This window comes from Telopea speciosissima, chromosome 5 (genome assembly GCF_018873765.1).
Source record: "Telopea speciosissima isolate NSW1024214 ecotype Mountain lineage chromosome 5, Tspe_v1, whole genome shotgun sequence".
Lineage (NCBI taxonomy): Eukaryota > Viridiplantae > Streptophyta > Magnoliopsida > Proteales > Proteaceae > Telopea > Telopea speciosissima.
In genome coordinates this window covers 13955733-13983084 of record NC_057920.1, presented here as the reverse complement: position 1 = coordinate 13983084, position 27352 = coordinate 13955733, and the positions used below count along the sequence as shown (strand labels likewise).

The following is a 27352-nucleotide window of genomic DNA, read 5'->3' as shown; positions in this document are numbered from 1 at the left end:
GGTAAATAGGTAGTGAAATTTTCATACTTTATAAAGAAAATTTTCTAATCATTACCCCATATAACAATATCAATAACTCCAAATCATTCCATATTTAGTTATTAAATTCCACTTTATCTTGCATCCAATTTCCATTGTTTTAAAATGTAAAATGTATCATGACCAAATGTAGTAACAAATTTAAGTATTTTATACAATCACATGGCGTAATGATTATAAAAGTTTACTTTTTAGGTTTGAAAATTTCCCTTCCCTTTTCCTTTCAACCAAACGGAACCTAAATGGTGTACCATATTTGGACAAAGTTTTTCTCTACCCATAGAGGATGGTTCACCCACCATCTTAGGGTTTTTCGTATGTTCCAAAATACTTTTTCGATACCTATTCTCGCCCCCCTCCCACCCCTCGTGGGTGGAGGGAAACTTGATCCTTTGCAAATGGTCTTACACGTTGTATTTTCACTTGAGTTTGGTTCCGCTATATGTACCAACAGGTGAACGTATATCTGAGAGCCAACCACCGATCCTAATTTTACCATTTACAAGGACGAGGGGTTTTTATGGAGACAAAAGTAAAATGTGATTGCCTATGAGATGTACGTTCATCTGTTGGTACGTGCAATGATCCATTATCGCCAAAGTAAACCGTGAGTATACGGGGTAGTGCTTTCCGTAAGTGTCTTGTCGCCCAAGCAGGCTGGCAGAAAGCCCAATTCTCAAATTCCATTGTTCTTGTTCGAATTCCTCCGACCCTTCCGTTTTATTCAGATTACAAGCTCCCGCCGAAGTTTAAAGAGAAGCACAGACAGAAATGGCTCGATATGATCGTGCGATCACAGTATTCTCTCCAGATGGCCATCTGTTTCAAGTTGAGTACGCCCTCGAGGCTGTACGCAAGGGTAACGCCGCCGTTGGAGTTCGAGGTACCGACACCATTGTTCTCGGTGTCGAGAAGAAATCTACCGCTAAACTTCAAGACACGAGGTATGTATTCTCTCTCTGTGTGTGTGGCTCTCCCTCTCTGTTGTGTGTGTGTTTGTGTGTTAGCGTTTTGTTTAAGTGCGTGAATTTGTCATGTTCTCAGATCTCCAAGGAAATTAGGAAATTTCAAACTGACCTTGATTGTGGACGAAGGGAACTGTTAGGGTTAGAGTTCTGAATGTATCTTAGAATATTTTAATTGAAAAGCAAGACGGTAGTACCATTTTTAAGTGCACATGACTGGATTTGCTGTTATGTCTTTCTATCACCTTATATACATCTTCAAACAAAAGCCAATGATATCTATTGTAATTGCAAATTGGGGGGGGGGGGGGAGATTAGGGTTTATGGAGGCTAGTTTTTTGTAACTAAGATCTATTACTTTTTCCTGTTAATATTTTCTGTCTTTGTTTATTTGTGGCTACAACAAAGTAGTGCCAGTGACCCGGAATATTCCCCTCAATTCATGTGGACCATCTCCGTTTCAAACAGTTGGTCAAGTTTCCTCACTGAAACTTCCCTTTTGGTTGTATTTGTTATTTAATGCCCATTTGGTGGAATATAATTTTTTGAGGGGTCTCCCTGGGTCTGTTTTGCTACGTCTTGGTTAAACTAACTGACATAATATTTGGGAGAGGGAGAGTTTGCAAAGACTGGTTGTTGCACTTTTGCGCTTCTCTCTTTTCTACTTATTTTGGATGGCAATCGCTGGCTTGAGCTGGGTCTGGCCTTCCAAGTTTAAGTCTATCTGGGTCTAGTGCAATGTTGTTCAGCTCATGGCAGGTATATAAGACTGCTGGAGCTTGAGATATTATGAAAAGGCTAGCCTCGGGGCCACAATATTGTCTGCTGATGGTGCTAGCCTGTGAATTGATATAATCCCTTTTTTGTAAATATTTTTATTTTCTGATTAAAGGATATATATTGTCTCCATTATTTTTTTTCATGCTCTCATTATACTATCTCATTGTTTCTTTGTTTCTTTTTGGTTCTATGTTTCCTTCTGGCCATAATCCTCCTAAGATTGCTTATTCACAGTCTTTTTGTTTATTTTTATTTTTCCAGATCAGTTAGAAAGATTGTAAATCTTGATAACCACATTGCTTTGGCTTGTGCCGGGCTAAAAGCAGATGCAAGAGTCCTGATAAACAAGGCAAGGATTGAGTGTCAAAGCCATAGGCTTACCGTTGAGGATCCTGTAACAGTTGAATACATCACGCGTTACATTGCTGGTCTTCAACAGAAGTATACACAAAGCGGTGGTGTGAGGCCATTTGGCCTTTCAACTTTGATTGTGGGCTTTGACCCATACACTGGTGTTCCATCACTCTATCAGACAGATCCATCCGGGACATTTTCGGCTTGGAAAGCTAATGCGACTGGGAGAAACTCAAATTCTATGCGTGAGTTTTTGGAGAAGAACTTCAAGGAAACTTCTGGGCAAGAGACTATAAAGCTTACAATCCGTGCATTGCTAGAAGTAAGTGGTTCCTAGTTTTGAAATTTGTTTTGCACAAGAGTTCTTTATTGCCGGATAGCTTCTAAAGCTTTTATATTTTTACATGGCACTTGGATTTGTTGCCATTTCTTCACTGGCACTGTCATAGGAAGCTTTTGCTTTATTTTTTTTTTCTGGAATTTCCAGCTTCATTAAATTGATATAGGACGGTTGCAATTACTCGAGTCACTTATAATGGATTCTAAATTAGCCCGTATATGTAACGGTCTTTGATTTGGATGTTGGATATGATTTGTTCCAAAAATGTGGAGTTTAGGTATAGGTGCTGCACTGGAACATCTGTGGATTCCGTAAGCATATTGACATGTTTAATATTTAGTAACTTGATTAATGGAAATTTATGAAGAGCATAGAATGATGAATTGTATGCAACCGGATGGGACAATGGGGCATGAAATGACCTAAGAAACTTCTTCAATTTGGACTTGACGAATTCCATTCAGCCTAAACTGACCATAGGAGAAGTTGTAAGGAAGGACATGCATGGTCTAGGTCTTGTACCAAGTATGACCTTAGATAGAGCCTGTTGGAGGGTAAGGATCCATGTAGCAAACCCCATTTAGGTGAGATTCTCTTGACGTGCTGGGCTGTGCCTCTTTTGTACTTTCTTTTGTTTGGATCCATGTAGCCGATCCCATTAAGTTGGGATAACACTGAGTTTTTTTGTTGTTGTAAATTCCATTCAGCTTGAACCCAAAACTGCATGTTGCAGTGTGGGTTGATCAGGTTCCTGTGTAAGAGATGGTTGGGTTATGTTTGTACATGGTCAAAACTAGGGTTGGTTAAGGCATGCTCATCCTGAACTCAACCCTCCTCAAAGCCAGTGTCAGTTGGATCAGTATACCAACTAAGAAATCATGGTTGATTGGTGTCATGGTTCAAAAAATTTCAACGTCTTCAATAGCCTTCATCATCAAAATATGTAATTTTATTTGCACAATAAGGTGTGATGATATCTATCACTAGAAGACCTGATTAGATCGAAGCATGAAGAAAAGAAGGACCAAAATAGGATTCAGAAAAAGTTATTGTTCATGAGGTACTGTTCACATGAACAGTGAATGTAAGACTAAATTAGGTTAATTTAGTCCCAAGTAAACCCACAATTCCAAAATAGAAACAAGGGCAGAATGAGAAGGTTTTAATAAATCAAACCAAACCAGCCACTGGAACTCAACCTAGCTTGGATCGAGTGATGCTTGAATGGAGTAGAAGCTCTGCTGAAAGTCTCACTTGAAACTGATGGTTGGATTGGAAGATATGGAAAGAACTTAAAAATAGAAGGTTATGGAATATTCCACAAACAGTACTGTATTTGGGCTCCAATGAAGATCGAGTGGAGGCCTTGATGGTGAGAAGCTTTGCTGCAAGTTTGGTTCAGTTCTGATGGTCAGAAGTGGATATGGGAGTTGGGGATGAAAATAGAAGGTTAAGGCTTGGGAGCAATCCAGTCAATAGAACAGGCTAGAATGGGAATTGAATGGGCTCCTTGTTGGTGTGATTCAATCTCCCAAAGCTCTGCTGGAACAAGGCTCAGACATTGGAGAGAAACTGGTTTGATTGCTGCAGGCAGTAGGGCAGAAAATAGACATGCAGGAATATGGTTTGATAACTTTGATCCTTCTCTGGTGATGATCAGCAATTGCAGTTAAGGGCTTGCTTGGTAAGCGGCTTCTAGACTTCAGTAGTGATCGGTTACAGCAGTTGCAGTCACAAACACAGCAAGGGATATCGAGCAGGGCAGGAAGAGAAGATAAGAGAAGAAGAGAGAAGGGGATAAGGAGATTCGGCTCTCTCAGCTCTAGAGGTTTTGGCTCTCACCAGACAGGCGTCTCAGCCCTTCATCCACACTGGGGATAACTGAATTTTCATGCTTCAAAGCAAATTTCATTCAACTATTCAAATCGTGGGGAGGCTTCTACAGCCTTTACATTATATAGAGGGCTGTGCTTGCACCTCAAGTTAAAAGAAAATAGTAACTAGGATTGACAAAAAAATAGAAACTAGATATATATTTCAAGCCTTCAAGGAATCTTCTAAATCTTCCAGCTGATGGCTCTTCTTGTGGACCCCACTTTTAAGTGACCAAGTGTTGCTGCCGATTCTCATTATTGGTGGTCCCCACCTTTAAATATGGTTCCATCAGTTCTTGCAAGTGGCCCTTAAATACTTAGGGCCAAAGAGACAATTTTACCCTTCACTTGAAGACTTTGAATCATTAATAATTAAAAGACTATTCTGGCCCTCATGGTCTTCTAGGAATATTCCCACCAAGTCAAATATGGGTCGGTGACACTGTTCATTGAACAGTGTTTTTTTCTCTTCATGTTTTGATCTACATCACAGTGTCACAGCCATATTGCCTTGGTGGGAATGTTACTAGAAGATCCTGTGGGGCCCAAGACCAGATTGCATGGAGGCTTTATTAGAAGATTCAGTTTTGTCTATGCGTGGGGGATTTAGGAGTTCAATTTTGTTTTCTATTTTTACTTTCCTTTTTAGTTTCTGCATCTTTGTTTCTATTTTAGGGCCTCTTTGGTATCATTTTTCATTTTGTTTTTGGCCTATTTAGAAAAATCATTACTGAAGACTATTTTAGTGATGGGTGAAGAAAGCATCTCTTCACCCATCTTCCTCCCCAATCTGAAACCGTCTTTATACTTGTCCTTTTCTTTACCTGATTCTTCTCCATCTTCTTGACTTCTTCTTCTTCTTATTTTTCTTTTTCTTTTCTTCTTGAATTGAAACCCAGCCGAGCCTTACTCTCCCTTTACAACCACAGTCATCGAACCTTCTCCCTCCCATCTTCTTCCTCTCCATTTTTCTTTTCAACCCAAAAACCCTTTCCATTTTTTGGGTTGAAAAATCAAACCCTCCTCTGCTTCTGTTCTGGGTTGGGGTAGGGGTGGCTGGGGTGATTTGAGTTGCTTTCCTATTTAAGCCTTCTTCTTGTTTAGATGGAAAGCTCATTAAAAGGAAGTAAAGTGCTTTGTTGTTGGCTTGGAATGGTGGTGGGGTTTCTCGAAGAAGAAGAAGAGGGGTGGGTTGCAGCATGCAGTGGTGGGGTTTCTCGGAATCTCAAATCTGTAGGAAAAGGGAGAGAGACCTAGGGCCGAATGACTCATTGATGTCCAGTCAAAATTAAATTCACCCAACCTAATCTAACGATTCAACTATCTAATCTTCTTCAAAGCAAAGAAAAGAGATAAAAACTCATCAATGGTGAAGATGTACTTCTTCTTGGAGACGAGAAAACCGAAGCAGCGGCAAGCAGAGTCCTTGAAGGAGATGCAGCTGGCTTTGGGCCCTAGGATCCGATTGATGTCGTTCTGGTTGTAGAACTCCTAGTCGAAGCCGTCGGGGACTCTGATCGTTCTGGTGGGATCTTCGTCTTGGACGATGATCAAGTGATAGGGCTGGAAGAATGGCCTCCACATCTCCAAGAAATCGAGGTTCTGATCGTCGGGGGGAGTGGGGAGTTACCTTTCTAATTAAAGGAGGAAATGACTCCTTTACCCTCGACTTTGGGGCTTTATAAACACATGCTCATTAAAGTACCGAAAAAATGACTAAAAAGAATTTTTGGCCAAAATCCATAATAAGGTCTCAACTCTATTATGGTTTTTCTATTATTTTGATGTTTTGTAAATAGAAATAGGGTCCATAAATTGTACTAAACACTTGTAAAAACGTTTGTGTCAGAAAATGAAAATGAAAAATGATACCAAAGAGGCCCTTAGTAAGTCAATATTGTCCTTGTAATAGCATAGTACTATATCTCGTAATATATCGGTATCTCGGGCCTACCGAGATATCTGAAATATCCGAAATTTGGCGAAATTTCGCCGAAATATTGCATTTTTTCTGCAATATTTCGGGAGTCCCATCTCGGTGGGTGTTTGGCTATATCTAGGCCTGATACTTCATGGACACCCGTATTTAAGCTAAATAAACACATTTAAACCTTCATATTACAAAAAAAATGAACTCAAAGTGGTGTTCTGGGTTTGCACCCTTGATTGACTGTATACGGTCGGACCCTGTTGTATAAAATAGTTAAATACATATTGTTTAAGTGCTAAAAGACATAATAAGAAATTTAAACAAAGTAATGAAACAAAAATAAAGTCAAATGTAGCCTTTAGTTTAAACTTTAAAGTTTAAACTCATAAAGTCATAAGTGCATAAGTCATAACTCATAAACTTCATAATAGTCAATAGTTCAATACTCAATACACAAAGTATTTCTACGAAATTTACCGAAATATACTACTCAATACACACTGTTTCTACGAAATATACTGAAATATACCGAGATATACCGAAATTTTGCCGAAATTTGAACTTTTTTCATTTCGGAAGCCCATCTCGTCTCGGTAGTGTGGAAATTATGGTAAATTTCGGCGATATTTCGCGAAATTTTGTACCATGTGTAATAGTTGTCTAACAACTAAGTTGGAGTTACTTAAGCAGCAAGTTATTCTTTTTTTTTTTTTTTTTTCCTTTAGTAACTTAGTCCTATATAATGTAATGACCATAGAGGCCTTGAGATTCGCTCCTTCATCAAATCCTCCAACTCTTCCTTCTGTGCTCTTCTTGAGACTCGTGTCCTTCAGGAAAACGCGTCCCGCATCACTGCATCCATTGCTCCCTCCTGGTCTTTCCTCTCTAACTATATCCATTCGCCGTCTGGATGGATCTGGATCCTCTGGGACCCCTCCAAACTCCACATCTCCTTATCTCACTCTTCTTCTCAATTTGTTCATCTCCGCCTAGCTTTCCACAACTCTCCCTCCCCTCTCTACATCTCTGTGGTTTATGCTTGTAACCAGGCCATTGATCGTCTCCCTCTTTGGGCTGACCTGTCCCTTCTCAAGGCTGGTTTGGACTCCCTTCCATGGGGTATTGGGGGCGACTCCAATGTTGTTCGTTCCCAGCTTGAGAAATTAGGTGGTAGGCCCATTGACCTCTCGGCAATTGATCCTTTCAACGACTGCATTGAGGATCTTGGCCTGGATGACCTTCGTTGGTCTGGATCCCCTCTCACTTGGCACAACCGTCGCATTGGCCCCGACCGCATTGCCTGCAAGCTCGACCGTTTCCTCGTTAATGAAGTCTGGCTCTCCTCCCTTCCTCATTCCCATGCTTCCTTTCCCCCTCAGGGTCTCTTTGATCACTGCCCCTGCCTCCTTTCCATCCGGCCTTATTCCTCGTTTGGTCCCAAGCCTTTCAAATTCTTTGACATGTGGACTTCCTATCCCCTATATCATTCTACTATCTCGAAAGCTTGGCGCATTCCGATCTCGTCCCCTTCGCTTCCTCTGGTTGGCCTAGCCAGAAAGCTCCGCAACACCAAATCGGCACTTCGTCGATGGAACATCTCCACCTTTGGTAACATTCCCTCCAGACTCATTTCCTATCGGGCTGACCTCTCTATGGTCCAATTCAAACTCTAGACTGACCCCCTTAAACCTGGTTTTGCAGCTGATGAGAAGAGACTCTCTGAAGAGCTTTCCTCTCTCTCTCTCACCTCGAGGAAAGCTTCCTCCGGCAGAAATCTCGCACTAAGTGGTTGGAGCTTGGAGACTCGAACTCTGCCTATTTCCATCGTTCCCTTAAAGCCAGGCAGAACTCAAACTCCATCACCCACCTAACCGCTGCAGATGGGACCTCTCTTACCACCCCCGCTGATATCAAAGAGACTGCCTCCTCCTTTTCAGCTCTCTTTAACCCCTCCCTCCCCCCTTCTACCCCTATGCCCTCTGGGCTCATTGACAAATTCATTCCTTCTTCCCTCTCCTCCTCCCTCATTGCCATCCCCTCTGACGAGGAAATCTCTTTGGCTATTCTTTCCCATAAGGCCAACAGGGCTCCTGGCCCTGACGGTTTCAGCATGGGATTCTTTACTAGCCGTTGGGACTCCTTAAAAGGAGAGATGTTCAAAGCCATCCGCAGTTTCTTCTTCAAGTCGGGCCAACTTCCTCAGATCAACCAGACTTTCATCTGTCTCATCCCCAAAAAGGACGGGGCTACTTCTTTGGCTGACTTCTGCCCCATTTCCCTCTGCAACCTCATCTATAAGTTTATTGCCAAGATCCTGGCCAACCGCATCAAGGCCGTGATCCCCTCCCTCGTCAGTCCCAACCAATCGGCTTTCATCTCTGGCCGGAGTATTACAGACAACATTATCCTCTGCTCTGAGATCGTCAGAGGATTCGACCGTAAATCTCACTCCCCTGCGGCCCTCTTGAAAATCGATCTCCACAAAGCCTTTGACTCCATCCATTGGGATTTCATTTGTGATGTGCTTGCTCTCATGGAATTCCCGCCTGTTTTCATTCATTGGATTTATGCCTGTATCTCCTCTCCCTCCTTCTCTGTCCTCGTTAATGGCACCCCTGCGGGTTTCTTCCGCTCCAAAGTTGGTATCTGTCAAGGCTGCCCTCTCTCCCCCTTTCTTTTCTCCCTCGCCTTGGAAGTTCTCTCCAGGAGCCGCCAAACCAAAACTGATCTCCACCTAATCTCCCCGCTCCCTAAGTGCAAGCACATCAATCGCTCTCATCTAGCCTTCGCCGATGATCTGATGATCTTTTCCAAGGCCTCCCACTCTTCTATCTCGGCCATTATGGACTCTCTCCATCTCTTTGAATCTCTCTCTGGCCTCCGTGTCAATCTCCTCAAATCCAAAATCTTTCTCTCTGGCATCTCAGACTCGGCTAAAGAGAACCTTCACCTCCTAACTGGCTTCTCCATTGGCTCCCTCCCGGTCAGCTACCTTGGTCTCCCCCTGATTCCTGCCAGGCTCTCGAGCCACCATTGCACTCCAATGCTTGATAACATTCGCAAGCGTCTCCAGCTTTGGAAAGGCAAGCTTCTCTCCTATGCTGGTAGACTGGAATGCATCCGCTCAGTCCTCCAGGCTTCCTACATCTACTGGACTGGCATCTTCTGCATCCCTAAGGCTACCATCAAGGCCATTGAGCGCATCCTTTGTGCCTTCCTGTGGAAAGGGAAAGATACCACCAGATTTCTTCACCCTGTCAGCTGGAAGTCTATCTGCCTCCCCAAATCTGAGGGAGGCCTGGGTCTCCGTCGCATCTCTCACTCTAATACGGCGGGCATCCTTAAGCTCATCTGGAAAATTTCCTCCAATCAGGACTCAATCTGGGTCTCTTGGGTCCAATCTCATCTCCTCAAATCCGACTCCATCTGGACCGTTCCTAACCCTAAGGACTCCTCTTGGATTTGGCGCAAGATTTTCTCTCTTTGCCCCCTCGCTCTGCTTGGGATCTCCTCTTTCATTGCTGATGGCACCTCCACCTCCCTCTGGCTCGACCCCTGGCACCCCCTTGGGATCCTTTACAATCTTCTCGGTCCCAGAGCCATCTTCTACTCTGGTCTCCCAAAAGATGCCCCTGTCTCCTCTGGTTCTTGGACCCCCCATCCTCATCTCAATCCTGACATCATCTCCCAGATTTGGACCGCCCTCCCCCCCTGTAGCCTCCTCATCCCCTTTCCGCGGACAAGGCTATCTGGCTTCCCTCTTCCAACGGGCTCTTCACCGCTTCTTCAGCTTGGAACCTTTCTCGTGATCCTAGCCCTTCTGTCCACTGGCACAATTTAGTTTGGTTCACTGGACACATCCCTCGCCATAGCCTCACTGTTTGGAGAGCACTCAGACTTTGCCTGCCCACCCAAGCCTCCCTCATCCACCGCACCATCCCCGCCCTCCCTCTTGTAACCTTTGTTGGATTGGCCGAGAAGATACCCCTCACCTCTTCTTTGACTGTCCCTTCACTTCCTCCATCTGGAACAAGGCCATGTCTTCCATCTGGCCGCGAAGCAGACGGGCCTTGAGTTTTGATCGTGAATGGCTCTGGATCCTCAAAACTTGTCCAAGGAACTCCATTTGTGACACTATCGGGAAGCTTGTTTTCAGCGCTGCGATTCACCATATCTGGCTGGAGAGAAACCTCAGGAGATGGACTTCCAACTCTTGGTCTTTCGACGTGATTTGGAAAGCCATCTCCTTTGATGTCTCCTCCAAGCTCAGCTGTATCCGTCAGAAGCACTCCAAGGACAACCTTAAGAACAGGCACATTGTGAACTTGTGGGGCCTCGACGTTGCCCTTTTATGGCACTCCTCCTCTGCGTAGGCTGGTTGGCTGCCCCTCCCCCTCCCCCCTTCCTCTCCCTTTTTTTTTTTTCCTTTTTCTTTTTTCTTTTCTTTCCCCTCCTGTATATTGGTTCTCTTTTCCCTGCCCCCCCTTGGGGTTCAGTAATATATTCATGTACCAAAAAAAAAATAAAAAATTTAATGAATGAAATTATGTTGCTGTTTTGCAATGCATGTCCTGAGAGAGGCTGAGAAGGGTGAGAGGCCCAAGGCTGAAATAGCCAAGATCATATTTCAACAATTGAGATAGCTGTGGGGTGAGAGACCCAAGGGTGAGATAGTCAATCCCTCCTATCCCCTCTTTTTTTTTTTTTAAATTTTTTATTCCAATCAATTTTAGTGAGAGTTCTGCCTTGAAAGTTGCTGATCTGCTGAAGACCATTCGAAAGACTGAATCAGCCACTGGAATTGATGTTCGATTGTTACACGAAGGCTTGACAATATCAGTACATGATCCTACAGTAGTGTTGGTTCTTAGTTGAACTGACTTCTTCATTAAGATCATGTTAATGCAGACTTCTACATTAGCTTGCGACAGGATTGCAGGTGTAGGAATTAGAACCAGATTAAATGATTCAATAACTTGGTCGAAACAGATCGAATGATCAATTCAACCAGTAGAATAGGTACGCAAAAGATGATCCAGATCTGATGGCTGGATCTCAGGTTATGGTTTATATCCTACTCTAGCTCGGAAGCTAAAAACCCAGACAAATTTCATTGGGAAATCCACGTTTTAAATTAGAATTAAGCATCATGACAAGAAGTCAAAGTGGTAGATAGTATTGGCAGAATTGCAACATTAGGCTTTAAGACATTAACAAGTTTTGAGTTGAAACAATTCATAAAGATATAAGGAATTCTATCATTATATCGAATTCAGGTCAGAATCTCTCAACTTCTTCACCTGTGGCTATATTGTTCTGTCTGACTTTAATATAATGATAGAAGAGGGATAGAATAAAGATAGAACAGCAAACCAGCTCAAGGCTTGCTATTGAATTCATAACTAATTGTGGATCATAATATGTAGCCCAAAAGGGGGGGGGTGTTGAATTGAAAATCCTCTACCAATGCCGATTAATTCGGAGGATGAGGTGCAAGCGGAAGACAAGTGTTAAAACAGAAAAGTGACACCAAAGTTTAGAGTGGTTTGGCAAATGCTTGCATCTACTGCCCTGACAGTTCCAGGCTTCCACTAAGGTATAGCTTTTACCAGTGCTAATCAAACCATTAAAGGCCTGCTTTTTTACCGAGTGGAAAAGCACTTAGTTTTTTTTTCTGGCTCACAACTAAACCCAGGTGTTTTACTTTGGTTTACAACTAACCGATTTTCCTCCTCGGTGGGGAATCACCCAGTTGCTTTTTCTGGCAACAACGAAGCCCCAGGTTGTTTCCAGGTGCACACCTAACCTTTTAACTTATGCAGGGGTTATTCTTGAGTAAAACCCGGGTGTTTTACTTTATTCACACCTAACCGACCCCCTTCTCTGTGAGGAATCCCAGTTGCTTTTTCGGGCAACAACCAAACCCCAGGGTATTTCCAGGTGCACACGTAACCTTTTAACTTATGCAGGGGTTCTTCTTGAGTTTTGCAACTCAAGGAATATAAGCCTCTATAATAGGCAGATATGCAATATTGATTAGTGCAACAAGAAAGGAAGAACGAGAAGAAAAAAGGCCATCCGTACGGATAGACTGGATTATTCTAACCATTAGGGCAGCATGTAAGGACCATAGTTGTCACTGCGTCACGGCGATCCAAGTTGGTGGAGGGGTGTCTGATTGATATATTGACACGTCACCCGCCATGGCGATCATGTCAACCATGTTTTATTTTTTATTTTCTCTATTTTTTAATGTCATTTAGTATGCTATAATATATACCCTATAACATAAAAAATCAACAGGAAAGTGTACTACTAATCTACTATGGTTTAATTCATGAAAGTGTAATATTTATTAGTGTACTACTAATCTACAAAAGTAACAAAACAAAAAAACAAATTAAAAGAACACAATTTATAATTTTATATTGAGTGAAATCAGTGAATAATTCATCCCCCCTCACCTCCTCAGCTCCCTCAACTCCATCCCCTCCAACTCTGAAATCACCTCCGCTGTCCGCTCCCACAAGGCTAGCAAAGCTCCGGGCCCTGATGGGTTCAGCATGGGGTTCTTCTCCACTTGCTGGGACATCATTGGTGCCAAGCTTATTGCTGCCATTAAGAGCTTCTTCTTCAACCCTCATCAGATCCAAAGCATCAATCATTCCTTTCTCTGTCTCATTCCCAAGTTCTCTGGAGCCTCGTCCATTTCTGACTTTAGACCCATCTCCCTCTGTAACCTCCTGTACAAGTTCATTGCTAAAATTCTTGCTAACTGGCTTAGCCTTGTCATTGACTCCCTTGTCAGTTCCAACCAATCCGCCTTCAGTGCTGGGCGAAGCATCTCGGATAATATCATCCTTTGCCAGGAAATTGTTCAAGGATTCGACCGTAAATCCCACTCTCCGTTTGCCTTTTTGAAAATTGACATCCATAAGGCTTTTGATTCCATCCGTTGGGACTTCATCTTCCAAGTCCTCCTAAAGATGTCCTTCCCTCCCATCTTTGTTAACTGGATCCATTACTACATCTCTACCCCTCGCTTCTCTGTTCTTCTGAATGGCAGCCCGGCTGGTTTTTTCCCCTCCTCTGTTGGTATTCGCCAAGGTTGTCCCCTCTCCCTGTTTCTCTTTTGCCTTTCCCTGGAGGTCCTCTCCTGTAGCATCCAATCCAAAACCGACCTTCACCTCATCTCCCCCATTTCTTAATGTAAGCCTACCAACCTGACTTACCTTGCCTTCGCTGATGATCTCATGATCTTCTCCAAGGCTGATCCCCTCTCCATTGAGTCCATCATGTCCTCCCTTCACCTTTTTCAGGACCTTTCTGGGCTCCGCATCAACCTCCTTAAGTCCCAAATCTTTCTTGCTGGAGTTCCTGATACCACCAAAGCCTCCCTCTCCTCCCTCACTGGCTTTACCATTGGCACCTTACCTGTCCGCTACCTTGGCCTTCCCCTCATCCTTGCCAGACTTTCAGCCCACCACTGCTCCCCCATCTTGGATCTCCTTCGCAAGAGGTTGCAGCTTTGGAAAGCCAAGCTCTTATCCTATGCAGGTCGCCTCGAGCTGATTCGATCGGTGCTCCAGTCTTGTTACATCTATTGGAGTGGTGTTTTTGGCCTCCCAAAGGCTACTATCAAGGCGGCTGAATCTATTATGTGTGCTTTCCTCTGGAAAGGAGTCGACTCTGCCAGGTTCCTTCATCCCATGAGCTGGGCTTCCCTTTGTGTCCCCAAATCTGAAGGAGGCCTCGGGCTCAGGAGAATTAAAGATGTCAACATTGCTGGCTCCATCAAGCTTATCTGGAAGCTCCTCACCAACAAAACCAGCATCTGGACTTCTTGGGTTTATGCAGGGCCCCTCCGTAGGGACTCCATTTGGTCTATTAGCCCAGTGGCTGACTCCTCCTGGGTTTGGCGCAGAATTCTCCAGGTGAGGCATTTAGCCAGGGACGCCATTTCTTACAGGATTGATGATGGTTCGATCACCTTGCTTTGGCTGGATAAATGGCACCCTTCTGGTGTCCTCTCTTCCATTGTGAGCCCCAGAGATATCTACTCCTCTGGCTTGGACAGATCTGCCCTTGTTGCCTCTACCATCTCCAGTGGCTCTTGGTCCCCCCCCTCTCCCCTCTCCCCCCATCCCCCCTGGGCACCGCGGTAGAGGTGACACCACCTTGTGGCTCCGCTCCCCCTCAGGCAGATTCACCTCTCACTCCGCTTGGGACTTGGTTAGACATAGAGGGACCCCCTGTCCTTGGCACAGAGTTGTCTGGTTTAGAGGCCACATCCCCCGCCATAGCCTCACCGCTTGGCGCACCCTTGCAAATTGCCTCCTCACCCAAGGCTTCCTCATTTATCGGCATATTCAGGTCCCCCCAGTTGCTGTCTCTGCTGGAATGGGGCTGAAGATGCAGATCACCTGTTTTTCACCTGCCCCTTTGCTTCTTCCGTCTGGTCCCGTGTTCTTCGCCATTGTTGGCCAGGTCGGCGCTCCCCTTTCCCCCTCAGCAGGGAATGGATTTGGATTGACTTGACGTTTAGTGGGAAGTCGATTGGTGATTCGGTTGGCAAGATTGCCTTTTGCGCTACTATCTCCCACATCTGGATGGAACGCAACCTTAGAAGATGGACGTCCAACTCCCGCTCTTTCGACACGATTTGGAAGGCCATCTTTTTTGATGTTTCATCTAAAGATCAGATCCCTCCCCCCTCGGATGTGAAGGACACCCCAAGGAACAGGCTCATTGTTGTATCCTGGGGTCTCCCTCTATCCATTTTGCGCCCTAGCTAGTTCCTAGGTTCGGTTTTGCCCTAGGGCTTGTATATTCCTTCTTTTTTCTTCGTAATTTAATTTTTATTCATCCAAAAAAAAAATCAGTGAATCAACCTAATAAACAGCCCATATAAACAAAAAAAAATAATTGCTGATGTAAAGCTGTTGTGTGAGTGATGGACTACGGGCTGTAATAAATCCCTCCCCCCCTCTCTGTCTCTCGACTCTCTCCGTGTCTCTGTGTGTGTATGTGTGGCTGTGTGCAAGGTAAGAAAAGGAAAAAATGAAAAAAAAAGCACCTCTGTGACTGTGCAAGCCTGCAACTGCAAGGCAAGAAGAAAAAGAAAAAAAAAAAACCGAGAGAACTACTGGCTGTAATAAATCCCTCCCCCCCCCCCCCCCCCTTTCTGTCTTTCGACTCTCTCCCTGTCTCTGTGTGTGTATGTGTGGCTGTGTGCAAGGCAAGAAGAAGAAAAAACAAAAAAAACACCTTCTCTGTCTCTATGCAAGCCTCTGTAAGGCAAGAAGAAGAAACAAAAAACCGAGAGGTCTATGATTGTGTGCAAGCCTGCAACTGCAAGGCAAGAAGAAGAAAAAAGAAAAAGAAAAAAACCAAGAGGTCTGTGACTGTGTGCAAGCCTGCAACTGCAAGGCAAGAAGAAGAAAAAAGAACAAAAAAAAACAAAAAACCGAGGTCTGTGACTGTGTGCAAGCTTGCAACTGCAAGGCAAGAAGAAGAAGTTAAGAAGACGAAGAAGTGAGAAGAAGAAGAAGAACTGAAGGAGAGAGTTGCCGGAACGAAGAAGTGAGAAGAAGAACTGAAGAAGAAGGATCGAGTTGCTGGAGGGCTGGGAGGAGATTGGAGAAGAAGAAGAAGAACCAAATAAAAAAAAAAAAAAATTACTTACCTGGAGGTTGCCGGAGGGGTTTGAACTTGCCGAGAGTTGCAGGAACTGAAGCCAAAGTTCTTCTTCTTCTCACTTCTTCGTCTTCTTAACTCCTTCAGTCTCTGTCTCTCTGTCTCACGAACTCGCTCCTCTGTCTCGAACTTTCACTTTGTGATTTCTATTTCTCCCAAATTCCAATTCCAATTAGTAATAGTGTTTCAAAATTAGGGTATAGTGTACTGTTTAATGGTTTTAATTTTTTTATGTTAATGTGTATTGCTTAAACCTCCAATACAAATCAAGGAAAAAGCATTTAAGCTCTTAAATGGTTTAAAAAAAAATAAATTTAAAACCTAAGTTTTATACACTAATATCGACCGATATGCCCATATATCGTGGTATGGCGTCCATGGCGGTGCCATGGCGAAGCCATGGAGGCCATATCGGGCGATATTTGTACATCATCCATGTCGGAGCTCGATATGCTTGCTTCTCCAGCACCAGGACGCCATGGCAACGCCATGACAACTATGGTAAGGCCAATAACCCTAATGACAACTGGGCAACACTTACGAACAATTACAAATAACTCTCTGACTGGAAATACCATTACACATATCCCAGCACTATATTCTTGATAAAGCAAGTTTTAAGGATTGTATACAAGGTAGTCAACAAGCAAGCCCCACCTAGTAAGTCGAAGACTCCCTCGCCGTTCCAAAGGTGAATTAGGGGCTCATTAGACTAGGCTAGCTACACTCTTTTAGAGCCTTTACTCAGTGTCTTTCTTTTAGTCTCCTTCTACCTTATCTCTTGTCATTTCAGCAAGCTCTCATCTAGCAAACCCACTTGGTTGGCTGGAATAAACGGTGGCACGACAACAAATCCAGTATAACTGGAGTGTGATCAATCACATGGTTTTGTCCAACACTGAAATGTGGATACGATTGGAACAAAATCCCACTAATGACCACTAGTTGATAATTCTCCAATTTCCAAAAGGGAAGGTGCTGGAAATAGAGTAAAAAATGGTGAAAAACGTTTTACCAGTTTATACTGTAGAATTTGAGAAAAATAAAAAGTTTTACTGTAGACTTGCTAGGAATTAATAGTTTACACCTACGCTTTTAGGCTGTGTAGTCCAGGACAGCAGATGCAGGATTATAGTTGAATTGATAGATCAGGTTTCACAATTACCATGAACTGAGTTCTGGACATCAGAATGTGCTAGTTAATAGTTATCTTGAAGGGCACCTAGTGGTGTGGCATTGCAAGAAATGATTGTTGCAGTAATCTTATAAATGAGGAAAGCAAAAAAGCAAATATTGGAGGCAGTCAACAGGAACATTGAAGATAATAGTGAACAGATTCTTATAAAACTGAGTTGACTAATTGGTCATTGTGGGGTCTTCTTTTCTACAGCAAGGCACAGCCAGAAAGAGAATACTAAAAAGATTTGGAAACTGATATTTCATTATTATATCAGACAGGAGTCTTGATTAGTTTCTCTTTAGTAGTGGTCTGGTTAATTTGAGCTTGCTTTAGGTATTAACCATGTAAAGGAATATCAAATTATGGAAACCAGCGTGACATTCCTGAGTCCTCTGGTGCGAGCGGTAGAGAATGTCACAGCTATGCCCCTGACTGCAAGAGGGGCACTTGGCAGGGAATTGACACACTTGACCAATCGTTCTTGAGAAAATTTTTTAAGCAACCAATTCCCCACATTTGGAGCAACTATTTTTTATTTTATAAGTACTTCTGGAGCAACTATTCTTTAACTAAACAGAGTATTAACTTTACAATTCTAACTTATTTAGGTTCTTCAGATTTTTTGAGTTGTGTACAGTCGATAGGCTTGGTTCCCCATGTGTGCACACTATGTGTGCATGTGTAAATTTTGGAATGTTGGCAATTAAGTACTAGCCTCAGACAACGGACCAATGGTCTCTGTCTATGGCATGCCAAGGAATGAACTAACATACACTAGAATTTATGGCATTTTAGATCCTCAAGGTCAAAAACTTTACAACTTTGATTTCTGATGCTTTGCATATTTCAAGTGCTTTTCTATCCTATATCAAACATATGGCTACGTGATGATTCAGTTCTTCTGACAGGAGGGCTACCTCTTGGATGACTTCTAGGATCATTAAGTATTCCAGAGGCTACAAAAAGGCACTGGGCCAACTTTTGTATCAGAATTTTACATTCACGACCTATGTCACCCAATATATACCAACATGCTTCCATTTCCATAGACTGAAATGAATTTGTTCTGGGGTATAATTATTACAATATTTCAATAAATCACAGTAGATGGTGGGAATATCAGGAAATTGATACTAAATGTTTAATTTTGTTTTCTCTCTAATTATTGCCTTCTTTTATTAGACATAGTGTGCTATACAAATATTTTATTATGGGTGAAACTAAGGCCAGTCCTTTGGAAAATCAGGCTTCAATTTGAAGTACATTGGCCTACTCCTGGGGATTGGCTTTATTCAAAATTCGCCTGGTGCCCAACACATCATGACTCACAGTTTGAACCCCAATTTTTTTTTCACCATATACTGTATTTTATTATGATTTGCAACAAAAAAGTTTATGGAAAAAAGAAGGAATATGTGATGGTTTCTAGTTATTTATTGGTGCTTATTTCTTTCGAATACAACAACTCAGCCTTATCCCAATTGAATGGGGTCGGCCACATGGATCCTTGCCCTCCAATCAGCTCTATTCGAGGTCATAGTTGATACAAGGCCTAAGCTATGCATGTCTTTCTCATCACTTCTCCTAGGGTTATTTTAGGTCTGCCCCTGGCTCTTTTAGTTCTTTCAATCTGAATCAAATCACTCCTCTGTATTGGAGCATGCGAAGGCCTCCGTTGACCATGACTATGCCACCTCAAACAACTTTCTTGTAGCTTATCATGTATCGAAGCTACTCCCAAATTAGCTCTAATATGATCTATTGAAATATGGGTTTAACAGGATATAAGGGTAATCTTGGTATTTATATTATTAGAATGTTCTAGGTTTGTCTTCTTCTATTATAAATAAAGGAGGCTGTGGTCATATTGACACAAGCCATATTTTCCCAACGATTTCCAACTTGGTATCATAGCTGATCCATCTTTGGATCGAAAAAAATGTGCCCTAAACACTCGATCTTCCTTCTCTCTCTCGGCTCTCACCTCTCTCATCTTTCTCACAGTCACCTCTCATACCTCTCTCGGTTCTCTCTTCCCTATTGCTGCCGCCTTTCTTTTTTTTCCTCCCTCTCGGTTTAGGTATACAACCCTAAAACCTAAACCGCAGAGGATACCAGTTGCTGTCTTCCTTTCTTAGGTTACCTGCATGATCTGAGAGAGTACCTTGTTTGCAATCCTTATTTGATGATTTGATTTCAATAGCAGCACTTTCTTGGTTGTTCGGTGCTATGGTTGGTTGCAGTTTACACATACTTCAAGCTATTATGTGTTAGCATCCCTTCTTCATTTAAGCACATACCTATTTTTAATCTTTGGGAATGTCTGACCTAAGTACTGCATCAACTGGAATGGAAGGCATGGGTCGTGGAACTGATTTTCCTTCCTTCCCTATCAGCAGCTCCATCAAGTTAGATGGGAGTAGCTATTTGATGTGGTCGCGGTCATACTTCCTCTCCATCGATTCTCGTGGGTATGCTGGTTATCTTACAGGCGAGAATGTTGAACCTACTGATTTGAGAAACGTGAAGACAAGTTGAGAGTCCATGAATGTCCCTGCTCAGTATTGGAGTGATGCTATTCTTACAGCTGCCTACCTCATTAACCGCATGCTTACTCGAGTATTGGACTTTCGATCTCCTCTTTGATGTTATGCTTGTTTTTGCATCGTTTATTGTGCCACCTAAGGTGTTTGACTGTGTCTGTTTTCTCGGAATCATCGTCTTCCTGGTAAGCTGGATATCTGGAGGCTTAAGTGCATCTTTCTTGATTACTTGGCCACTCAAAAGGGATATAAATGCTATCATCGTCCTACTCAGCGGTTTTTTGTTACTATGGATGTGATTTTCCAAGAATCTGTGCCCTATTATCCTTCCTTAGCATCTCTTCAGGGGGAGTCTAGTATTGCTGAAGATGTGCCTACACCTACATTGCCATTGAGTTCTCTTGATAGTCCCATGAATGTTGAGATGGAAGATACTTTAATTTAGGAGGAGTTATAGTTAGAGTATACACAACAACAACATCAACCGACTCTACGGCTCTATTCTTGGAAACAACAGGTTGATACCACCACTCTACCTCCTCTTGCACTGCCTGCACCAACTCTACCCAACCAAACGCCATCTCCTGATCCAGGTTCTACTCCATCAGGTAACACTCTTCCTACTCCTAGTCTCTTTGACCCGTTTCTTGATTTACCCATTACACTTCGAAAAGGAGTAAGATCTTGCACTCAACATCCCATATCTGATGTTGTGTCATGTGACTCTCTTTTTTCTTCCTATTGTGTGTTTGTATCCTCCTTGTCTTCTGTTTCTGTTTCTCAGAGTGGCAGGAAGCACTTGCAGATCCTCGTTGGTAGCTATGTTTGAGGAGATGAACACACTTGGGAAAATGATACCTGGGAGTTGGTGGTTCTTCCTTCAAATAAGAGACATGTGAGTTGTAAGTGGGTATTTACAGTAAAACAAAAGATGGATGACACTGTGGATAAATACAAGGGCAAGCTGGTGGACAGAGGATATACCCAGACTTATGAGATCGATTACCAGGATACGTTTGCTCACATGGCAAAAATGAATACCATTACAGTTATTCTTTCTTGCACAGTTAACTTGAGGTGGGAACTGCAACAACTTGATGTGAAGAATGCATTCCTCCATGGTGAGCTTGTAAAAGAGGTATATATGGAAATACCTCTTGGTTTCTCTTGTCAGAAGACACAGGGTAAAGTTTGCAAATTGAAGCGTGCGTTATATGGGCTGAAACAATCTCCCAAAGCTTGGTTTGGCAGATTTTATAAAGCCATGGTGTCGTTTGTCTATACACAGAGTAATGCTGGTCATACTCTGGTCATCAAATGGTCAGTTGATATTGTGGTTACTGGTAGTGATTCTGAAGAGGTAACCCAGTTGAAGGCCTACTCGGGTAAATTGTTTGAAATTAAAAATCTAGGGAAGTTACATTACTTTCTTGGTATTGAAGTTGCTCGTTCCAGTAAAGGAATTTTCCTATCCCAAAGAAAGTACACCCTTGATCTTCTCTTTGAAACGGGCTACTGATACTCCTCTTGATGCTAATACTCATCTCAAGAGTAAAGATGGTGAACCAGTGGACAAAGGTCAATATAAGAGGTTGGTAGGGAAACTAATATATCTTTCATACACTCGGCCTGACATTGCTTATGTTGTCAGGTTAGTCAGCCAATATCTGCATGATCCCTATTCTATCCACTTGGATGTTGTTTTCCGGATTCTTCGTTACTTAAAGTCTGCTCCAGGGAAAGGTGTGTGGTTTTCCCCTCATGATCATCTACATATTGAGGCCTTTACTGATGTTGATTGGGCAGGCTCTCCTGATGATCATAGATTCATAGATCTACTTCTAGTTGCTGCACATTTGTGGGAGGAAACCTCTTACCTGGCGAAGTAAGAAACAAGCAGTTGTTGCTAGATCTATTGTGGAGGCTGAGTTTCGTGCCGTGGCTCAAGGTATTTGTAAACTACTATAGCTGCAAGGTCTTGTATGACATTTATGTGTGGCCGTAACATTGCTTATGATGTTATATTGTGGTAGCAAGTCAGCAATTAGCAATACACATATCCCTGTTCAGCATGATCCGACAAAACATGTCGAAATTGATCGTCACTTCATCAAAGAGATGCTAGATCAAAGCTAGGTTGTAAGCTGTTTCATCCGATTGTATCAAAGTTGGGCATTTGTGATATCTATGCACCAACTTGAAGGAGAGTGTTGGAATATTGGTGTGACAGGGTGTAAGGGTAATCTTGGTATTTTATCTTATTAGAATGTTCTAAGTTTGTCTTTGTCTATTATAACTAAAGGAGGCTGTTGTCATATTGACACAAGCCATATTTTCCCAACGATGTCCATCTTGATCATTTCATACTTTATCCTTCCTAGTTTTGCCCAAGGATAAAGATTTTGGTGCCGACCTAGGTTTTGACCAGCCGCAAACCAAAATTTGGTCAAAACTGTGGTCGAAACTTGGTATTTTTTGAGTAAAACTTGACATGTGACGTGCTGGTCAAAACTGGTCAAAACTATCGAAATTTCTGAAATATTGTAGAAACTGGTTGAAACCAATCGAAACTTGGTATTTTTTAAACTCCCCTAAGGTTTCGTCTCGGTTAGCTGCGAAAACGAGTTGTCTTGGTTGAAATTGCAATTTAGTTCCATGGTTTCTCCACTCATCCATCTCAACATCCTCATCTCCGCTATGCTGAATTTATTTATATGATGCTTCTTAATTGCCCAACATTACACACCATACATCGTAGCCGGTTGTATGACTATCCTATAAAACTTTTCTTTTAAGTTTTAAAGGAATACCTCTATCACGCGATTCTCCGAATGCACCTCTCAATTCATCCATCCTATTTTAATTCTCTGTGAAATATCATCCTTTATATCACCTTCTTTGTTTATGATTGAACCCAGATACTTACATAATCACGTTGCAAATCCCCCTCTCAGCAATTTTCGTTATCCGTCCTAGTGTAACTAAAGTTACACACCATATACTCTGCCCATTTGATTCCAATGTTGATCTCCATAACTCCAACTTGGCGTTAATCCCTGCTTTTGTCCCATCCACCAAAACAATATCATTAGCGAAAAACATACACCAAGGAACCACATCTTGAATGTCTCTGGTTAAATCATCCATGATAAGCGCTAACAAATAAGGGCTTGAAGCTGATCCTTGATGTAACCCAATTGTAATTGGGAATGCACTTCCTTGACCTCCCACATTTTTTACATTAGTCACCACACCATCATACATATCTTAAATTATGTCCACATATTTACTTGAAACACTTTTCTCTAGTACTTTCCAGATCAACTCTTTAAAGACTCTGTCACAAGCTTTTTCTTGGTCATTAAAGACCATATGGAGATCCTTCTTGCAACCTCTAAATCTTTCCATGAAATTTAGAATTTTATCATTTTTGTTATATATCTTTCATTTTCATCATTCTTTTCTGACAAATTTTTCCCTTGTGCCAGATATATTTCCACAAAAATATTTCCATTTCCATTATTTGATTCATTGATATGTTAATAATTTAATATTGACCATTATATTCATCTAGAGGATCCTAGGTTGGAGGTGAATCTGACTGATGGAAAAGTGTGAACCAATTAGTTGGACCTTTTTTGCATTTAGGGCTGTAAGCTACGCTATATTTTCTCTCTCCTTATATGCAGATGTTTTTTTTTCTGCCTTTATTTACACCTGCTATGAGTTTTCTGTGATCTATAAGTTCTAAACATTGTTCTTTTATACTTAGGTTGTTGAGAGTGGTGGAAAGAATATAGAGATTGCTGTAATGACAAGAGAACATGGGCTACGGCAACTTGAGGAAGCTGAAATTGATGCCATTGTTGCTGAAATAGAAGCAGAGAAAGCATCAGCAGAGGCTGCAAAGAAGGGGCCTCCAAAAGAAACCTAATTCTTGCCCAGCTTTTAAATTTCACTTGGGAGTTTCTGGAAAGTTGGATTGAGATAGGTATTTCTTGTTTTGGATGTTGTTGCTTGCTTTTTTACTTATGTTAGTCCTCTGAATTCTACAGAGCGCTCAAAGCAATTTCAATCATGTTTATGTTTTTCCCCCTTAATATAAAATTGCACTGATGATTGGGACCATACTCCAGAAAATGACTAGACTAAAGTTCTACAATATCTTGCAAAGAAATGGTACTTTCATTTAGAACTAGAACATATATGATAGTTATGAAAAAGTTCATATGTGATATAATTCTGGCTTGTACTGTTAGGACTGTCATTTATGTTCCAAATGAGATTCTTAAGCAGCATTTGTCCCCATGAAGAATAGTTAATTCATACTATGTAATTTGAATTACAAAGGCCATAAGAAGTTTATGGGAATTAAAAACAGGACTGTTTTTACTTATTAGCTTCGAGGAAGATAACTCACTTACCGCTGCTCCACCCCAGAAGCCAGGAATGGGGTTTGAGAGGAGCGGATGAGCAGTAGTATCAATCATTCGGCAGCATCACCCTGCCGTTTGCCTTTAGATTAGAGGAGTAAACTGAGTCTCTTTGTGTCTTGCAGAATCTTCACCTGATCATGGTTACGTTCCACCGTGTTTGCTTTGTTTGTGAATTGTGAATACTGACTCTGATTTGGTAACTGTTTTCATTGCTATGTAACAATTGAAGGTGATGTTTCTGAAAATTACTAGATAAATTTGAGTTATTCATTTTTATGTTTTTTTTTTAAAATTCTAAACCATCTGTTCCCACTCAGAGTTGGAAAAGTGTACTATACCGGTACACATGCATGGATATACATGGGATGTGTGCAAATGCAAAGTGGGGTATTTGATTGAATTGTACTTTGTAATTGACATGTGGTTAATTTAGACAATGCCCTTTCTGTCCAACGGTCAGAATGGACATATAATCTATCCACATTGCAGAATATATGCCTTGTGACTTCTGAAAAGACAACATTTTTGTGACAATAATAAGAAACAAATTTGGAAGACTATCTTGAGAATTAAACACTGAATAGAAACTGATAGGCCAAATTCTTTTAATTGATTCGATATTGGTTTTTAGACACTGCTAAGAGACTAAAATGGATCCATAAGAGGATAGAAACCAGAAAAAACCGACAAAAACAACTCCGATTATACTGATAAAATCCTGATATTATTTTATATTTGCTATAAGGGGTTGTTAGAAGATGATAATGGATGGGTATTATCGGTTTTGAATTTACTTTTATAGACCAAACACCTTATCAGTTAGATTTCGGTCTGACCCATTATTATATACAAAAAATTAAAATTGATTAAAATTGAATCGAACCAACCGGTTGACACCCTTTAATAAAGTGTAGATTGTCGAGACAGTTGGAAGACACATTTAACCTTGGGGACACTTCCACCATCCATAGGGCTGTCGGATGGGAATAGGGGAGAGAGGAGGTCGATTTGTACAATAGGAGAATCATGTCTCATTGTTTCTCTTTAACCACTACCCGAGTGAAGATTTCCCCTTCAACATTTTGAAGAAGTTCCGGCACAAAAAGATGGGGAGAAAATTTGGCATTTTATGCAAGAGTCCTAGTATATCAATAGCATCACCGTTTTGGGAAAATTTTGAAGCTACATTGAAGAAGTTTCCCAACTAGCCAAAAGTTTAGGGAATGAATGGTTAGGCTTTGGGTCATGCTTTTTTTTGGGTAAAGCCAGTTAAATGATTTCATTGATGGATTTTGATATTCTTATTATGACACAACTACAAGTGGTGTTTGTTTGTTTTTTCGATAAGAAACACTATTAGTGTTTTGCATTTTTTTTTTTTTTTGATGAGAAACACTACAAGTGTCCAAAACATGAATATTTAGTTCTCCAAACTTCTTGTTTGACTTTCTCCAAAAGCATATCTTGTTGAGGGTTAGCTTCTTGGACCTTGTGCTTCTAGAAGCCAAACTTCTGGGTTTACGAGGCTTGAAAAGTTTTAGACCAATGAAAGCATGTTGTTGGAATTTTTATCGCTAGGAACAGGGGAGGGGTTGTTTCTTAGGCTTCTGATAGTAGAGATTTCAAACGAAATATTTTCATTAGGTTTGCACATTTTAACACCAATAACCTTTTTTTTTTTTTGATAACCAGAATTTATTATCGCTGAAACAACGTTTTAGAAGAGTCTAAAAACATTGGGATAGAGATCAAGGCGGGGGGGGGGGGGGGAGATAATACATCCATGTGTGTGAAGACTGAGTGTCAGCTGCAGTGGTAGCCAGGATGTCCGCTGTAGCATTACCCTGTCTGAGGATGTGTTGGAGGTGAATATCTTCAAAATATCTGAAGAGAGTCTTACAATCTTGTACCAAAGAAGCTACACGCCAGGGAATCTGAGTTGTGCAATTAGTGAGAATATATACCAGTAAAAGATTGTCGCTCTCGATGATGAGACGGGAGATATTCCAGTTGATGGCCAAAAGGAGAGCTTGCCGAATAGCACTGGCTTATGCGACCAAAGCATATGTGGCCAATTCCAAAAGAAAAACAGCCGATGAAGGAGGTTGCTGATCTACAAATTCCACCAATGCCTGCTGGTCCCGGATTGCCTCTACTAGCACCATCCACATTGAATTTGCAGTAGGACTGAGGAGGAGGGTACCAAACAACCAATCTGGGTTCTCTGGGCTTATGAGACTGAGTGTGACCCACAAAATCATGAGCTGTAATACTAGTTCGTAAAAAGATACTGGAAATTCAGTAAGGGGAGTTTCTGAATACCAAATCCCAGTAGCTGTTCCAGATATGCCAGATCAGATTACAGAATATGGAAGTCTTAATTCTTTGATCTCGATCATGAACCTGAGGGGCTGTGAGGATGTGAAGAATACCTTCCACAATGCCGCTTTGCCGAAGGAGATTTGGAAAACCGGCCTGGGTCCATAGAGGTTGAACGAACGGGCAGTGAAGGAAAAGGTGAGTGGCATTTTGATAGCTGGAATGGCAGAGTTGGCTAAGTGGGTTTAAACCGAATCCCCTGTGGTTGAGAAGATCAGGAAGAGGGAGTTTATTATGGAGGATTTTCCATATGAGATGTCGATTTTTCGGAGTGGTGGGGAGGTGCCAGATTTTAAGCCAAGTGCTAGAGGGTGTGGAGGTCTCGGTTGTTATTGCCAAGTGATATGCTGATGCGACAGAGAACTTGCCTGAGGCTGTGACTGCCCAAACGAGCCTGTCATCAGCAGGGAAGATGGGTAAAGGAATAGAGAGTATAGTGAAGGCTATGTCAGGTGGCCACCAGTGGAAGACGCGTTCACGATTCCATGTATTAGAACCGGGGTCAATGAAAAAATTCACAGTAGTGGGTGCCATGGGTTGGAGAGGAAATGGAGCAGCAGAAGGGTGATGATTGAGAATCCAATAATCAAGCTCTAAGCTCATTTTTAGAAAGAAACCAAGAAACAAAAGCCGGAAGAAGCTTAACCAAATGTGACCTTGGAGCATAAAAGCAAAACAGCCATCTTTGATAGCAAAATTTTACATCATAATTTCTCTGAACTCTTTTCGGCCTTTAGTTGGGCTTTTAAATTAATAAAGGACAGATTTAAAATAATGTTAACATAGAAAATTAAAATTTATAATCAAGATTGGAGAAATGGTGTGGATAGAGTCTT

At 41.8% G+C, this 27352-nt stretch overlaps 1 protein-coding gene across 1 annotated transcript; it reads left to right on the top strand.

Annotated features, from left to right (window-relative positions):
* Positions 1 to 657: 657 nt before the first annotated feature.
* Positions 658 to 23829, top strand: LOC122662101 (proteasome subunit alpha type-7). The gene is made up of 3 exons (XM_043857657.1): positions 658 to 983; positions 2046 to 2460; positions 23474 to 23829. The coding sequence occupies exons 1-3, from the start codon at positions 811 to 813 to the stop codon at positions 23633 to 23635; spliced, it is 750 nt and encodes a 249-aa protein (XP_043713592.1). The 5' UTR covers positions 658 to 810; the 3' UTR covers positions 23636 to 23829.
* The last annotated feature ends 3523 nt before the right edge of the window (positions 23830 to 27352 follow it).

Coding starts and splice junctions, on each gene's coding strand:
- LOC122662101 (XM_043857657.1), top strand. CDS start 811: ATGGCTCGATATGATCGTGCGATCACAGTATTCTCTCCAGATGGCCAT. Junction 984..2,045: donor GCTAAACTTCAAGACACGAG/GTATGTATTCTC, acceptor TTATTTTTCCAG/ATCAGTTAGAAAGATTGTAA. Junction 2,461..23,473: donor CAATCCGTGCATTGCTAGAA/GTAAGTGGTTCC, acceptor TTTTATACTTAG/GTTGTTGAGAGTGGTGGAAA.